General features: G+C 42.9%; 1 protein-coding gene across 1 annotated transcript; it reads right to left on the bottom strand.

Annotated features, from left to right (window-relative positions):
- Nucleotides 1-462: 462 nt before the first annotated feature.
- Nucleotides 463-8,903, bottom strand: LOC127671912 (pyrethroid hydrolase Ces2e). The gene is made up of 13 exons (XM_052167017.1): nucleotides 8,457-8,903; nucleotides 7,655-7,859; nucleotides 6,017-6,158; nucleotides 5,262-5,395; nucleotides 4,922-5,180; nucleotides 4,126-4,224; nucleotides 3,684-3,824; nucleotides 3,492-3,572; nucleotides 3,151-3,295; nucleotides 2,611-2,748; nucleotides 2,133-2,205; nucleotides 1,381-1,607; nucleotides 463-682 (listed from the first exon to the last, which is right to left on the bottom strand). Exons 1-12 carry the CDS (start codon nucleotides 8,530-8,532, stop codon nucleotides 1,421-1,423), a joined length of 1,680 nt encoding a protein of 559 aa, XP_052022977.1. The 5' UTR covers nucleotides 8,533-8,903; the 3' UTR covers nucleotides 463-682; nucleotides 1,381-1,420.
- Between the last annotated feature and the right edge of the window lie 9,305 nt (nucleotides 8,904-18,208).

An 18,208-nucleotide genomic window follows, 5' to 3' on the forward strand; every position in this document is an offset into this window, starting at 1 on the left:
TACCAAAGAAGACTCTTAACATGGGAGTGAGACAGACATGCAGCTGCTGAGAGGATAAAAGGGACTGAGGCTATACATGGAATGGGACTCCTCCTAGCATCCTTTCTTCTGTGCCCTTATGTCCAGGACAGGAAACACAGGAGTCTTGATTTTCATGCAAAGGTCATGGTGCCTTACGGCTGGTATTCAGTGCAGTAAATGAAACAAGGGGAGTTTGCCTTGGGAAAGCTGGCAAACAAAGAGAACAAGTTGGTCAGAGGTAGAGGGACCAGGAGTTCCCAGGGTCTAAAGAACACAGGACACACCCTCTTAAATAACAGAGAAAAAGCTTTGAGGGAAGTAAAAGGCATATTGAAGACAAATTGGCCCCATTGTAAATGGCATGCAATATTGTAGACCTTGTAATACTGAGCTTGAAAACAGTAAGGGCAAAAAGGGCATAAGAATGAAAATCACATGGAATGTCATAAAAAGATGGGTTTTATTAGGATTTTATGAAAGGCAAGAAGTCATTTCCATACATGGAGAAACCATCAGGGTGCCAGGGATAGAAATGTCTTCTGCTATATATGCCCGGGGATTCTTTTCTCTTTTATATCATCTCTAGGACACACATATAGCCGAAGATCTTCACAGATGTGTTATGGTCACACAGTGTGGAGTTCACAGTGTCTGCAGAATCCTTGTGCATAAGAGCAAATTGGTTATTAGAGAAAGCCTACTTGGGCCTGTTGGTCAATCCCCACTCCTGGCCTTGCTTGAGGTGCCTATGGACATATCAAGTCAAGCTTTTCACGAAAGTGAATAGTTGCAATTTGGGAAGGAAAGAGATGAGATTTCCTCTATAGGGACGATGGGCATGGTTTTTGGTAGCTGGAATGTTCAGTGGCAGACACCAGAGAGGTCCTGAAAGATTGCATGGCTCAAGTTCATTTTCTTACCCTGTATTTCTTGCTCCACAGAACTTTATATGCATTTCTGTTGTTTGCAAGTTACCCAGCTAGTGATTATTTTTGCTTCTGAGATACGGGTCTTGCTATGTTGTTCAAGGTGGTATGGAACTACTAGGCTCATGCAATAGCCATGATTCCATTTCTAAACAACTCACTGGGTCCACATGTCTGTGTCCCAAGACCTGCTGGTAGTTTGAACTCTATTTAGAGCAGCAGCCAGAACTTGTGGAGACTATGGGACCTTAGGGCTCACACATCCACATTCTACATCATTACAGGAGTTTTTATTGAGTGGCTCTAACAAAAGATTGGCAGCATTTTGTTAAGGAGTGAAATACAGAGGGTTTGCCGTATAAATTGGTAAAATGGATAACTGTATGTGTTAGGAATGGTTATGTGAGTGGTAAGATAAAAAAGCTTTTCTAACCTCAGACATGAAGCCCACATGCTTTTCTTCATGCAGGGTGCTACAACTCTCTGTGCCTCTGCTGAGATCCCTTTAGCTCCTGGATCTTCTTGGGCAGAGTCTTGGTCCAGAATTGCAGCCTTCTGGCCTTCAGGGCTCGGCCCACAGCAGGCTGGATGTCCAGCTGCAGGTACTGATCATTTTGGTCCATCACAGGCCAGTAGGGTAGACCCTCGCTGTTGGGGTTCCTGTGGATATGCCAGCCAGCAGGGGAGAGAGTGAAGATCACTTGATCATGATTTGGCTCAGGACAGTGAACAAAGTAGGGCAGGGTGTTAAGGGGACTGATAGGAGGTATGTTCTGATATTGGGTTACAAGTGTGACCCACTAGTTTCTATTCTATGTGGGACAAGGCTATTGTCCCACATGGCTTGTTTTCTGTCTCCTTCTCCAAGGCAAAAGCTAAAGAACATTACCACAATACTGTGGTCCACCCACCAAGTTACTGCAAGATGACCAGTAGCAAACACATATAAAGTATCTAAGTGTGTTGTGCACATGCACACACACACACACACACACACACACACATGCACAGATGCACATGTCACCTGACTATGTGGTAAACTGCTTGCCAAAGTGGACTCTAGGGTAGGGAAGACTCTCATGGATTAAAGGACCATACATACATGCTAAGGAACTCACCACACCCAAAGGAAGTTTTAGATAGCAACCCACCCTTGCAGAAGTTGAGGGAAGGGCAACCTCTCACCCATGCCGTGCGAAGTTGGCCCAGTACTTCATTATCTTTCTGCTTAGTTGCTCCTCCTCCTCAGTGTAAGGAACTGAAGAGAGAAGAACAGGTACCCATGTCCCAGCCACTTCATGCAGCTGCCCATTCACACTTCACACTCATGAAGCTATCACTCAAGTCTAAACTATTGGTCTGGCTCCCTCCTTTCATCCCCCCCAATCCAGGGGGATTAGATCCCCCAATCCAGGATCTAAGCTTCTTAGTGAATTCAGCCAGGTTGGTTCCTGCATCATTATTTTCTTATTACCAATAACACAAGGTAGACTTGGAAAGGTCCAGATTACAACCTAATATAGGCTTTGAGCTGTGAGATGGTACACACTGGATTCTGTCTTTCTTCAAGGATTTGGTTCCCTCAACTGGATTAAGAATTCAGCTATCCTTCAGGTTTCCATAATGGATTCCATACAGCTCACGGAAATCCATGAAGACTCACGTTTTATGTTACCGAACTGGGAGCCAAAGACAAGAAAAATTTCATCGCCATGGTCAGCCTTCACATAGGGTGGCTTGATATCTTTGAAGATGCTGGGCCGATGTTGGAACTCATAAAAGTAGACAGGAGCATGGGAACCTGGGGATGAGGACATGTAATGACATGGTGGCACTTTGTCTAGAACTTCCCTGACACACATTTGGTGATGAGATGCCTTGGTCTCAAATTATCTGGAATCAAAACAGTTGAGTGTGGAGTCCCATCCTGGAGCATTGGCTATGGGAAAGCCCAGGATTAAATAATGACTCTGCCCTCCCTGGGGGAGTAGGTAGGACAAGTCACAGATACCACTCAGCTATTTCTTTATCTGTACTCAGATGTCAATATCTTACACTCAGAATAAGGATTTACCAGATAAAGACTGTCAGTCATCTGAACCAGAGATCTGATCCTGACGTAGGTCAGGCCTGGACATACAGAGCTTGTCTGGGACCCACAGCTCTGAACTTCCTCCCTCAACCTTGTCACAGATGTACTCACGCTGAAAATGTGCTACTTGGAGTGCAGGGATCACGAACATGAAGTCTCCCTTCATCTCTCTGAATTGTGCTTGGAGCTTCTGGGCATCCTCAGTGTCCCCCATGTACTCTTCCATTAGCAGGTCACTACACTCAGGAGGTAGCATCTATGATATTGTGATGAGAAAGAATGAGATTAAATGAGCACTCAAATAGGTAAGCGATAGCCTCAGGATAGAGAAATGCTAAAGAGATCTGGTATGGGGGGAAGCTTTCTCTCTCTCTCTCTCTCTCTCTCTCTCATACACACACACACACACACACACACACACACAATTGTGGCTGTGCCCCCAAGATTCTCACCATTTTTAGGGCTGTGCTCTTTAGAATAGCTGGCAGGGTCTTTCTGGTTATTTCCTCTATTTTCTGAGTTGAGTCCATGGCCTGGTACAGAGATAAGTGTGGCACAGCATGGATACGGATCAGTAAAATTCTGAGTTCCCATTTCTTACCATTTGAGTCCCTAGGCTCCCAGAAGATTAGAAATGAGCTCACCGTAGGGAGAATCCAACCATACTCATCATTGTTGACACCAATGATGCTGGGGACAGGGTGAAAATCAGCAGAGGCCAGCAGTTCCAGAGGATGTTTGGGTAGGAACTCCCCATCCACCACAGCAGGGATGATCTTGAAGACCTGAAGAAGATTCAAAGTCAGAACTAAAGGTTAACTATATATGTTTTCTAATTTCCAATGAATGTTTTCCACTCCATCTCCACTTTCTAATTTGCTTCAGGTTAGTTATTCTCCACCACACCTTCCCCATCTTGTCCCCAAAGAGACCTTACATTTATATTAGCTTATGTTGGTATTGGTTTTGCTCCCAGGACTAAAGTGACACTAGCCATGGAGATTAGTTAATTTGCTCATAGTAATGAGGACCACCTATAACACACCTTGCTATCTGCCATCTTCCCAGCCACACCATTCTGCCAACCTTATTAATAGCCAGAATCTCTGCTTCAGTTTTGCCTCTTAGGCAGTGCACCAGGGTCTCTGAGTTCACAGCTGCGCAACCAGATAGATTGGCCACTATCTGCAATGAGAACAGGAAGAAGCTGTCTTTCAGGCAGAGAAGTTTTCCCAGTCCCAAGATGGTGCCATTGGCTCTAAATGTTATACCAAACATGTGTGGGTTGGAGCAAGAGCAAAATTGTTCCATTTTCCTGTTGTTCAATTGTGACAGTGATCTCCCAATTCCATCCCATCCCTCTCTCCCATCTTCCACTTAATTTGAGAAATGGTATCTTGTTTTATTACAACCTACTCCAGTTTAATTGGTATGTAACTTTCTAAAGATTTTCCTGTTCCTATTTCCCTTCTCTCCATAGGAACACCTGGATATTCTGGTGAATTGAATTCAGATCCTCGCACCAGCACATCAAACTCTCTTCTCTCTGTACCATTTCCTGAACACATACATCCTTGCTTTTGACAGTGACAGAAGCTTCTAGGTATAGCTTTGAACTTTATATAATGGCCCAGCAAAACAAAACAAAACAAAACAAAACAAAACAAAACAAAACAAAACAAAACTAACCAACCAAAAAGTCCTTTGTATAAAGCGCTGTATAGTGGGATGGAGATGAGGGTTCTAAACCTTGAGTCTTTAAGAAAGCACTGAAGGGAAGTTACTTCCCATGGCCTTCCTTTCCTCTGTTGAACACAGTACCAGCATACTAGAGAAAGTGCTAAGGCAGTAGGTCAGGGTTGGAGGGGTACAGCACACTCACTCTGTAAACTCCCTCAAAGGAGCTGGAGATAAGATCAGGGAGCACGGCTACCCCACTTTCCATGATGGCACCATGGAAGAGTCCCCGGGACATGGGAGATACAACATGTGAGGACACACTTGTGCCACCTGCTGACTCTCCAAAAATAGTGACACGGTCAGGGTTGCCTCCAAAGTGAGCAATGTTTTGCTGGACCCAACGAAGGGCGGCCACTTGGTCCAGGTATCCCCAGTTGCCTCTGGCATGCTGGTCTCCAGTGCTAAGAAGTAGAAGGGACATGGATCAAAGGGCTGTCTAGGTTCTGCTTAGCCCACGTTGCCCTGCCCTACCCCAGACTCACCTGAAGAATCCCAGGACACCCAGGCGGTACTGGATAGTGACCACCACCACATCCTCAGTGGCTGCCAGCGTGGACCCATCATACATGGAAGCCATGCCCACAGTGAGTGCACCACCGTGGATCCACACCATCACCTGGAGAAGTCAAAAGAGATGCCAGGATGCTTCTAGCAAGCATAAGTTCAAGTGAGACTGACTGCTAGATTATTGACTGCTTTGTATTGATACAGCTATACACACCCATAGGACTCCTCAGCATCTTAGACTCTGGATGCAGATGAGGAACTACAGTCTCACCAGAATATTTCCAAGCTTCACTGTCATACCAGGAATCTCAGTGTAGAATAATGTCACCATCACTCTTAGTCTCCTCAAAAGTGTAGAAGGGTGTCTCCATAAACATTTTTTTCTGATTATAAACCAAAAGGATTGCCAAATCTCATTGGCACAAATAATATTCCAAAGCTGAAAATCTGGCTTATCTCAGCATTCATCCCTTGGATACCTGACTGTATCTCTAGGACTCAAGTTGGTTGAGAAAGTTCAGAGTTAGTTCCTGGAACACAACCTCTGACCTCCCAGTGCTCCATTGCTTAGGGTCCCATACCTAGGGTTCAGCTGCCAATCATGGGTAAGAAGGTCTTCTTGAACCCACTAGGGTTTACACTGTAGCAGAACTCAGTTGTTTTGTGCATTCTAATCTTCCTAAGAAAGAAACCTCCACTACCACCCAGTTGACCATGACCCAGGTCTCACAGGCAGGTTAGAACCCTCTTGGGCATGGGTTGGTGCATAGATGTTGAGATACAGGCAGTCCTCAGATATAGAGATGGGAGGCAGGATTGATTTCATCATCTTCATATCCTCTGAACCCATTAAATCATCATTTTGTAGACACCTGGTGACAATGGCAGACAGTGAATACAAGAGATGTTTGCTGGTCAACATTAGGTCTTAGTCTGGGTTGTCTCTTAGCCACTCTAGCCACTTCCCTCCAAGATATCCTGCTAATGCATGGTTCTTTCTAAGGAGGTAGTTCTGGGAACGCAGTCTCTGACCTCTCAGCACTCCACTGCTAAATGTCCCATACCTAGGGTTCAGCTGCCAATCATGGGTAAGAAGGTCTTCTTGAATCCACTAGGGTCTACACTGTAGCAGAACTCAGTTATTTTGTGCTTTCTAATCTTCCTAAGATTTCCTTTTCCTACCAAGGAAAAGGCCATAGGATTAGTGAAATCTGGGGTAGAATCAGATTTCCAGAGAGGTCTCTACTTGGGTAAAAGCATATATTTTATTCTTTTTGAGTCTGGGTTCTAGAGAACTCCTGGAGGCTCTATGAGAATGATTTCCTGTGAGCAGTGACATGCACCAATTCTGTTTGTACTCTTTAATGTCTATTGAGAAAGTTAGTCTTAATTTTCACCTGGAGACAACATAGAATCACTTGGGAATATAGTCTCAATGAAGAATTGTCTAGATCAGGTTAGCCTATGGGGATTTTCTTGATTCTGTTAATTGAGGCAGTAATCTTTTCAACCAGGGGAGGGGGACCATTTCCTAGGAACAGTATGAGCAGAGAAGGCCAACTGAACATTAGGAGGTAGGTATGCATTCTTTGATCTCTGGTCCCAGTTAAAGATGTAATATTATCCTTTACCTTAAGTTTCTTCTTTGTAATGGATGGAAACATGGAGCCATGACCCATAATAAACTGTTTAGCCTTAAACTGCTTTTTACCAGGTATTTTATCACAGCTACAAGAAACAAAATGAAGATACTCAGATAATATGGTGCTATATCCACACAGGTACTGTGGGATTCAGTGGACAACAATGTCTCAAAGAGTTGTGGGTTGTTCTTTACCCCACATCCAGAAACTCCCAGTACCTCTACTCCCCATGTCATCTTCAGAAAAAGCTTTTATATGTTTCTTTGGACAATGGCCCTTGACTCCTTGGGTTGTATCAGGGACTGCAGAGGCTGGAGTTGTGAAGGACACATCACTGCTGCCCTCCTGAGAGACTTACAGTACATGATACTTGACTCTGGGCTCTTGCTTGTTAATGTGTTTACACTGACCCTTGTCCATAGACCTCTCCTATGGTGGCAGAGATCACTTGGCACAATCTGAATCTGGGAACCATTAATATCTGTTTCTCACTGCGAAACTGGGAGGTAACTTCCCATAGGAACTGATCTTTGACCCAGGAGACTAGCAACGTTTTTCTATTAGAAGCCTTAGCTATGTTATTTAAAATGCACAACAATCTGCACATCGTAGACAGAAAACTTCTATGGGGTTGAGAAGAAGGAAGGATTTCATTTGGGCCCAGAGCTCAGAGCTTGCTTTTACCCGCCCCACCCCACCCCCAATCAGCTGGGTTCAAAACTTACATATTCGGGTGGGTTGTCCCATCTCTCACACCACTCCATGGCTCAGGGGCCTCAGGAGGTGCAAAGCGCAGTGGTCCTAAAGGTGGCTTGGCAAAGGGGATTCCCAGGAAGGTGTGGACAGCGATGTCAGTGTCCTTAATGTGGGCAAGGCTTCCTCTGACTTGGCCTGTGTGCGTGTTCCTGATGGGGCTGGCTGAGTCCTGGCCTGTAGGTGGAGATGCCGCCATGGTTAGTTTTCACCAGGCAGTTGCCACTACATGGTTGATTCCCACCTCGTTTTCACGTGGTCCATGGGGAAGGGAATCTGGGGTGTGTAGGCTCAGGTGTGGGATGCGGGGGTAGCAGCTTCTTCACACCCCCAAGCCAGGAACATTGCTTATACTCATTTCGAAGGGTCGCAGGGCATGTCTCTAAGAAGGAGACCTGCTCAGAGCCACTTGGCAGCATGGATTTATTATTTTCATTTTCACCCAAAGGTCTGTAGCAGCTTCAGTCACACACGGAAGAAGGGCATGCCCCCTTTGCTCTTTTCTCTAACCTGCAGGTGCAGCACCCCTTACACCTTCTTACACTGGAGTGGCTTTTATTTTTGGAATGGGGTGTCTTTAGGCATAAGTGCCCCTCTATGAGCAGCAGGGCTCACTCTGTGAGTTTTGGTGAAGACATCGGGAAGCACACATTTTTCCACCCTTTTATCAGCCTTTCCCTCCCTGGTGCCTTCCCTCCCACAAGCTAAGCTGCTGACTCCAAGGAACTGAGCAGCTCTGACCCTGTTCCTCACTGCCCACTGGAGGACTCTCACCTTGCACATGCAGGACAAGAAGCAGGACCCCACAGGCCACAGCATTCAGACATCCAGGAAGTTTGTACTGTATCATAGTCAGTTCTTAGATCTGAGTCTGTGTTGCTCCAGGAGAGCTGTATGCCATGGACAGGAAACAAAAGATGTGGGCCTTGCCTAGGCAGGAGTTTGGACCTAAAGTAAAGTAGGCAGGAAATTCACTAGGGTGGGGCAAAGTTCATATTGCCAAAGAAGAGCAGGGCAGCAGGAAGCCAAGGCAATCTTTGTTCCTGCTCTTTGGCCTCCTAGAAAGGTATATCATGCCATCTGACGTCGTTCTGTAATACCAGGGGTCCTGTGTTCAAGCCTAAATCAGTTCAAACCATGATCACCGTCCTTGTACTCACTGGCCAGATGTTGGTGTTGTGGAGTTCAGGGAACAGGAATCTGTAACAGGGAAAGCCTGGAGGGCTTCTTTAAGTAGGTATATATTTAAGATAACACACACACACACACACACACACACACACACACACACACGGGGGGGAGAAGAAAGAGGGAGTGTGCTCAGAATGTGTCTATTACAGTGACATAGGATCTACATGGACCCCTCCATATGTGCCCTATTTCACTGAAACACTGCAATGCTGGCACTTTGCAAGTTGCATTCCTTATCCACACCACCTCTCTAATATGTGTTTCCTCTTTTAGCCAGCTCCTGCTGAGATCAGCTTTCATAGTTCTTTGTCCACTTGGGCACTTTTAATTTTCCTCCATTCTTTCTTTCTTTCTTTCTTTCTTTCTTTCTTTCTTTCTTTCTTTCTTTCTTTCTTTCTTTCTCTCTCTCTCTTTCTTTCTAATTTTTTTCTTCGATATATTTTTTTATTTACATTTCAAATGATTTCCCCTTTTCTGGCTTCCCACTCCCCAAAAGTCCCATAATCCCACTTCCCTCCCCCTGTTCCCCCATCCACTCCTTCCCACTTCCCTGTTCTGGTATGGCTACAATGCCCTCCTGTCCAGTCTGCTGTCCCAGCCTTCGCTGGCTGCTCCTCTTCCCACCTCTCAGTTCCTTGAGCAAAGAAACTGATGCGCTGTAGGGCTGTGAGGTCATTTCCAGTTCCTCCTTTCTCAGAGTCAAGGAATCAGCATCTTCAAGTTTCCAGGGCTTCCTCTTAATACAAGAGCTCCACTGGTGCAGTGGTTTGAAAGAGAAGAGCCTCTACAGACTCATATATTTGAAGGTTTGCTTTCCAGTGGGTGGACTGCTTTGGAGGAATTAAGGAGTGTGCTCTTGTTGAGAGGTTTGTCCCTGGGGGTGGGATTTGGAGTTTCAAAAACCCATGCCAGGCCCAGGCTAATTCTCTGCATCCTGCTTGTGGATCAGGATGTAAACTCTCAGCTATCGCTCCAGCACCACTCCTGACTCCATGCTGTCAGGCTGCCCACCAGGGTGATGGTTCTGAACTCATCCTCTGAAATGTAAGGAAGCCCCTAATTAAATGCGTTCTTTTACGAGTACTCTCTCTCGGTCTTGGTATTATCTATAGAACAGTAACTGGGAAAGCTGGAAGGGTGAGGTGGAACCCATGTGCTTTGTTACCGCACATTCATCCAGAGACCCTATGCTGGTAATTGCCAAGGCCATAGCACATATGTGCAGTGAAGAAGACTCTCCGGTGCGTTCCTATGGAAGAAGTAGGGAGTGAGCACAGGAGCAGGTAGAAGTGGGGGAAGCAGAGGCTCAAACTCTACTGAAACACCTGCAATAGATACTCCTTCACACCCATTCAGTGCAAAGATATGGAGTCACTGGTGTCTGCAAACATGTCTGGAGGAGATGAGAATGATACAGTCATAGAAGATAGCTTGGCACTTTCATTAAAAGTTTAGACACATGTGTGTTATATGATCCAGCAATTCTGGGCTAAAGGATCTTTAGCCCAATGAAAATAAAATGTTTGAGAAAGTTCATAAAAGCTTGATTGAAAGTAATGGCAATAAGGTTGCTCAGGCATGCATTAACTGGGGAGTAGGTAATTGTGTTGTGTGAATATGTAGAAAGGACACAATGCTTGAATAATTTGTACCTAGTAATGAGACTAGTCACAAATAATTCCTTTTACATGTTAGGACAGGCAGAGCCCCGATGTTTTTAAATTTTATGAAGTTTTCAAACTCTTCCATCAGAGAGCAGTCATGTGGTTGCCAGGGAGCAGAGACCAGGTGATGGTTAATTCGAAGGATCATGAGTGGATTTTTTTCTTATACTTGAAGGGTGGGTTGTTGCTTATCTCATACTCTTATGTAAATTTACCAGGATATGCTGGTAAATGGTAAATTTGATCGCATAGAAATCATCTGACAATGAATCTTCCCAATGGTAAGAGGCTACCATTGTGGAAGATTTTAGAGATCTAAAAATCCCGTTGTGGAATGTCCTGTACATCAGCAGAAATGAGTACCCCACAGAAGTGTGTTTATAGCAGGAGCTCAGCAATTCTGTTGGGCTTCCGTGGAAGTGTCAGGCACAGATCACTTGTATTCAAGGGATGGCTCTTCTCTCTGCCCCTATCCTATGATTGTTACTACACTTACTTGGGGTGGATACAGGAGGAGGGAGCACCTGATGGGATAGATGCAGCTTGAATTCTAATGCCTCAGTAGCTTTTGAGCTGTAAAACGATGCAACCTGATCCTGTCCTTCTTCATGATTGTTTCCACCTGGAAATATACTTCTTGAAGGGCAGGGATCAGAAATGTGAAATCACCATCATTTTTTGGAACTGTAGTTAGAGGGGCAGGGGGGTTCTTCAGTGACTCTTACAAGCTCCGCTATCAGTAGGTCACCAAACTCAGGGATGATCTTCAAGACCAGAGACTATTGAAAGTGAGGGAATATAATCAGGCCCCAGACCTAACTTTTGGATTTTCTTATATCCAAAAGGCAATTCTACCCTTTCCACATTTATTAATTCATCCCATAATGTTCATATTCATCTCAAGAGAGATTTTACACTTAATGTAGCTAAATTTGGTCTCTATTTTGCTTTGAAGGGTTTGAAGTCAAAAGGTCATGGATTTGAGGTAATTGGTTCAGAGCAGTGAGGCCTTTGTATTCCAGAAAACCACTATTCAACAAACTTTGTGAAAAGTCAGAAGCTCCCCTCTGTCCTCTGCCTCTCAGGCAGCCAACCAGAATCTGTTCATACCCAGACAGGATGGACAGCAACTATATAACAATTAGGCTGGGAGGGACTGGCTCATTCTTCCAGGAAGGGAGAAGAAAATTGCCAACATCGCTAGCAGAGTATGTGTGCTTCACAAATCTCATAGTGTCCACTGTGTGCATGGTGGCCAGTATGAAATTGTTCCCACTTCCCCAGGCTGACCAGTGACAGCCCTAGGAGTCATCCCATCTCCTCACATGATTCTAAAGACAATGGAGATCACTAGTACAATTGTGCTGGACAACAAGAACATTCAACCTAAGTGAGGCCGAGGGGCATGGATTAGTTCCCTGGAGATCCTCAGCATCTTGTGGAACTTTATCTGAAATTGAGCACATACCTGAACACAAAGCAAGTCTCAACCAAAGCAAAACTTGAACTAATGCCCTAAATCCTATCTGACTGCTTTGAGTTAATGTTGGGCATCAGAAACAACAGGAACCACAGAAACTCATGGAAACCAAACACTTCTCTAACTGAATGAAAAATGAGTCAAGACAGAATTTAGGAAGAAATTACAGTATTTCTAAAATTGAGTGAAAATGAATATACACATACCCAAACTTATGGGACATATTGAAGCAACTTCATAGCACTAAAAGCCTACACACACACACACACACACACACACACACAAGCATGTGCATACAGGTATGCACACATACACATATACATGCATGTGCACACACACAAATATTGGAACGATTTCACGCTAGTAGCTTAGCAGCATACCCGAAAGCTCTACTAGAACAAAAGAGCAGAACTCACATCCAGAAGGAGCAGATGGCAAGAAGTAATCAAACCCAGAGATAAAAATCAACAATACAGAAACAAACAAAAAGCAATACAAAGAATCCATGAAACCTTAGTGTTTTTCTTTTTTTGAGAAAATCAGTAAGATCTTTCCAGCCTTATCCAAGAAACTAAAAGGTGGAGAGAGAGGATTCAAATGAACAAAACTCGAATTGAAAAGAAGGACATAGCAGCAGACACCAAGGAAATCCAGAGAACCATAAGAACATGCTTTTAAAAACCTGCACTCTGAGAGGGTGCCCCCAGGCCTCCTCCCACCCTGGGGCATCAAGTCTCTACAGGACTAGGCATGCCCTCTCCCACTGAGACCAGACAATGCAGTCTTCGGCTACATATGTGCCAGGGGCCTAGGACCAGCCTGTGCATGTGTTTTGGTGGGTGGCTTAGTCTGTGGGAGGGAGGATGGGGGAAGAACACTTTAAGGGGGTCTGGGAGGGGGGGCAACATCTTGGATATAAATAGATAAAAAATTAACTAATAAAAACATCTGCACTCCACATAACTGGAAAAACTAAAAGAAACAGATAATTTGCCTGATACATACCACTTACCAAACTTAAATCAAGAACAGATAAGTAATATAAATATATCTATAGTCCCTAGTGAAATGAAGCAGTCATCAAAGGTCTCTTAACCAAAAGAAGACCAGAGTCAGATGGTTTCAGAGCAGAATTCTACCAGACTTTTAAAGAAGTGTTAGTGTTAATACTCCTCAAATTATTCCACAAAATAGAAACAAAAAGACACTGCCCGATTCATTTTACAAAGCTACAGTTACCCTGATACCCAAACCACATAAAGACCCAACAAAGAAAGACAGTTTACAGACCATTTTTTCTTATAAACACATATTAAAAAAATCTCAATAGATTACTTGCAAACCAAATCCAAGAACACATCAAAAATATCATTCACCATGATCAAGTAAGCTTTATGTCAGAGGTGTAGGGATGGTTCACCATACATGAATTGATAAATTAAATCTGCCATATAAACTGAAAAAATAAAACACATGATCATCTCTTTAGAAGCAGAAAATAACTTTGACAACAAATACAATATCCCTTCATAATAAAAGTCTGAAGAGATTACAGATATGCCTCAAAATAACAAAGACAGTTTACAGCAAGGTCATAGCCAATGCCACCTTAAGTGGAGAGGATTCAAAGCAATTCCACTGAAAACAGGAACAAGACAAGGTTGTTCACTCTCTTCATGCCTATTCAATATAGTACTTGAATTCTAAGATAGAGCACTAAGACAACTGAAGATCAAGGGAATATAAATTAGAAAGGAAGAAGTCAAAGCACCTATATTTGCAGATGGCATGAGAGTATGTGTGAGTTACCTGAAAAATTCCACCAGGAAACTTCTACAGCTGATAAACACTTTCAGCAAAGTAGCTAGTATTGGTGTATTTGTTTGTTATTTTACTGGGTTCTTATCCATCTACCTCCCTTCCAAACCTTATTCCACCCTAATTTCGTCCACACACCCCAACCCTTGATAGGAGAGAAAGAAGGGTAAACCAGCAATTCATCAAACCAGCAAACCAGCAATCCAGCAATCCAGCAATCCGGCAAACCAGCAAGCCAGCAATATAGCAGTCCAGCAATCCAGCAAAGTAGCAGTCCAGCAATCCAACAATCCAGCAATCTAGCAAACCAGAAATCCAGCAATAGCAAATGAAACATCAGTAGAGGCAGGGGGAGCAGCAGATGCCCCGGTGTGATACCCTCTTGGGCCCCTGGCATTTAGACCCTCTTCTGAGTCCCCAGAATTAAACTATCTGCAGCTGGCAAAGATCATGTTCCTCCTAGAGTTTGAGACAATCATAGTTAACAGCTGAGGACAAACTGAAGCAGCCCCATATCTCACACCTGAGATTAGAAAAAAACATGATGTAACATAATTGGCTTTTTAAAGAAACCAAAATTCTCACTATAATCTGGATACAAAATTAACTCACAAAAATCAGTCACTCTTCTTTGTATAAAAGACAACTGGACTGAGAAAGAAATCAGGGAAGTACATTTCACAATAGCCTCAAATCATATAAAAGATCTTGAGATAACTCTAACCCAACAAATGAAAGACTTATATGATAAAACTTCAAGTCACCGGAGAAAGAGATTGAAGAACATATCAGAAGATGGAAAGACATCCCACGATCATGATTCAGTAGGATTAACATAGTAAAAAGGACCATGCTACGAAAAGGAATCTACAGATTCAGTGCGACCCTCACCAAAATTACAACACAATTCTTCACAGAACAGGTGAGGATAATTTATAGCTTCATATTGAACACCAAACCCCCAAGATTCCTAAATCAGTCCTGAATAATAAAAGAACTGCTGGAGGTATCACCATACACTGTTCAACTGATGAACAAGAAATTCAGTTGAAGACCAAGACATAAATGGACACACCTATGGACACTTGATTTCTGACAAAGAGGCCAGAAGTACACACTGGAAATAAGAAAGCATCTTCAACAAATGGGGTTGGATGGCTGCATATAGAAAAATCTGAATAGATACAGGTTTATCACCTGGAACAAACCTCAACTCCTAATGGATCAAAGACCTCAACATAAAAACAGATCTACTGAACCTGATAGAAGAGAAGGTGGAGAATATCCTTGAGCTTATTGGCACAGGAAAGACTTTTTGAACAGATCATTAGCACTAAAATCGACAATTAATACATAGGACTTCATGAAACTGAAAAACTTTAGTAAGGCAAAGGGCAAAATGGGAGCCTACAGAATGAGATAATTTTTTTTTTTTTACCAACTTCACATTTGATAGAGAGCTAATATCCAAAATATATAAAGAATTCAAGAAAAACTAGATATCAAAAAAAAAAAAACAAATAATCCAGTTAAAGTGGGATATGGACTTAAACAAAGAATTCTCAACAGAGGAAACTCAAATGGCTGAGAAACACTTTAAAATATTTTCAACATCTTTAGCTATCAGGGAAATGCAAATCAAAACCACCTTGAGATTTCATCTTACACCTGTGAAAACGACTAAGGTTAACAAAACAAGTGACAGCTCATGCTGGTGAGGATGTGGAGTAAGAGGAATACACGTTCATTGCTGGTGGGAATGCAAACTTGTACAGCTACTATGGAAATCAGTATGCCAGATCCTCAGGAAGATGGGACTAGATCTACCTCAAGATCCAGCTATACAACTCTTGGGCACATTTCCAAAATATGCTTTTCCTACCAGAGAGACAGTTGCTCAACTATATTCATAATATCCAGAAATTGGAAACAACCCAGATGTCCCTCACCAAATGAATAGCTAAAGAAGATGCAGCACATTTACATAATGAAGTATTACTCAGCTGTTAAAACACATGACATCATGAAAATTGCAGGCAAATAGTTAGAAGTAGGAAAAACCATCCCTAGTGAGGTGTCCCAGATCCAGAATGGTAAATATAATATGTCTTTGCTTATACATGTACATTAGCTCTTAAGTCAATGATAACCAAGCTACAGTTCATAGAACCAGAAAGGATAGGTATAGAGTAAGCTAAAGGGAATGAATTGATCTCATTAGGAAAGAGAAATATAACAGATAATTATGGATGGATGACGGACTGGGATGGGAGGTTCAAGTGGTGAGTGGGGCTGAGGGAGGGAATACGGGAAGAGAAAGCTAAAACTAAGGGGTATTTAGGGATAGTATGGAAACTCAATACAGTATATACTTCCTATATATAATAAATTTATGTATGTGATAAATATATATAAATTCATTACACACACACACACACAGCCTCAGGCTCAAAAAAGCTAATATATACCCAGACATACTTTTTGTATTACTTATACCACTTGCCACCTTGGGACAGAAGTAGACCACATTGATAGATTGTCCTAAATGTCCAAACATAGGTGACATTTGATTTACAAACACAATAAGTAGAGACATTTTTCATTGTTCACAACCTCGATGGCCAATATGGGGACCTCTATGTGCTATGTTCTGAATATCTGTGCTTCAAATGCCTGTGGGGAAACTTGTTCTTCGATAGGATGTTAATAAGAATTGGGTCTTTGGGAGTTGTCCCAGGAGACCAGGAGACCTAAAAAAGCCACTACAGAGAATTGTATCTAGGATCTTGTATACTCTAGATAAGTCCTCTACCACTAATCTGTATTCCCATAACCTTGGGGTTTAATGACTCCTTGGTAATTTCATACATGAACACAATGTGTCCTGATCTTGAACACCATTATTTATCCTATTTGCCCAGTTGAAGACACAAGGTTCAATCTTTGGCAAAGAGAGCTAGACCTCATCCCACAGCACAAATGCTGGTACCTCAGCCTTCAGCTTCATGGTCTCTACAACTCTAAACACATTTCTATTATTTATAAGCCACACGTGTTATGATACATAATGTCCACACGTGTACATAGCATATATATTATTGAAATACAATGTATGCATATAGGATAGATAGCCCTTTAGCTTCTGAGCTCGCAAAACCTTCCTGGAGCAGTCTTTCAAGGAGCTGAACCACAGCCATCCATTTCAGGACTGAACTAGCTGGCAGCTTATCCACACTTTCATGGCAGCTTGAACTGATGAAGGCAATTGGCTTGGGGCTTGTCAGATGTGTCAGAAGTCATTTGTATTTGGGAGAAAGCACAGTAGTTGGTAAAAAATGAGCATGGAAATTTGACATGCAACCAGCTCTGATGTAGACAATTACTCCAAAGCTTTTAAAGAGGGCACAGAGAATTATTTTTTGGATTTTACATATGTTAGATAAGTCCTCTATCATTGAGCTGTATTTCCAGAACTTTGAGAATTTTTTCTCTTCAGTAATTTCATAAATGAAAACAATGTGTCGTATGCATGCCTACCTACCCCTATCACTTCCAAGACCACCCACTCACAACCACATTTTTTTAACATCATTTCTAATTGTTGTTCTCTTCCTCTTCCTCTTCCTCTTCCTTCTTTCCTTCTCTTCCTCCCATTCTTTAATAACCCACTGAGTCAAATTAGATTTTTATAATATTTTGTGTATCCCAAGCTGTCTTGAAACTCCCTCTGTAGATCAGGCTGGCCTAGAACTCAGAGATCCACCTTCTTCTGGCTTCAGAGTGCTGGATTAAAGGTGTACTGGCTAGTTTTGTGTGTCAACTTGACACAGGCTGGAGTTATCACAGAGAAAGAGCTTCAGTTGAGGAAATGCCTCCATGAGATCCAGCTGTGGGGCATTTTCTCAATTAGTGATCAAGGTGGGAGGGCCTCTTGTGGGTGGTACCATCTCTGGGCTGATATTCTTGGGTTCTATAAGAGAGCAGGCTGAGCAAGCCAGAGGAAGCAAGCCAGTAAGTAACATCCCTCCATGGCCTCTGCATCAGCTCCTGCTTCCTGACCTGCTTGAGTTCCAGTCCTGACTTCCTTTAGTGATGAACAGCAGTGTGGAAGTGTAAGCTCAATAAACCCTTTCCTCCCTGACTTGCTTCTTGGTCATGATGTTTGTGCAGGAATAGAAACCCTGACTAAGACAAAGGGTGTACACCATCACCACCTAACAGCTATTTTTTTTAAAATTTTCATGTGGAGACAGACCACAACTAAAATTTCCAGTTTTTCCAAGAGCTTGTTGTATAGCTCAAGCAAGTCTTAACTTGTGATCCCTGGCCTCAGCTTTCTGAGCAGCTAAGATTTCAAGCCTATGCCATCTGAC

The sequence above is a fragment of the Apodemus sylvaticus genome, chromosome 21, assembly GCF_947179515.1.
Source record: "Apodemus sylvaticus chromosome 21, mApoSyl1.1, whole genome shotgun sequence".
NCBI classification, from domain to species: domain Eukaryota; kingdom Metazoa; phylum Chordata; class Mammalia; order Rodentia; family Muridae; genus Apodemus; species Apodemus sylvaticus.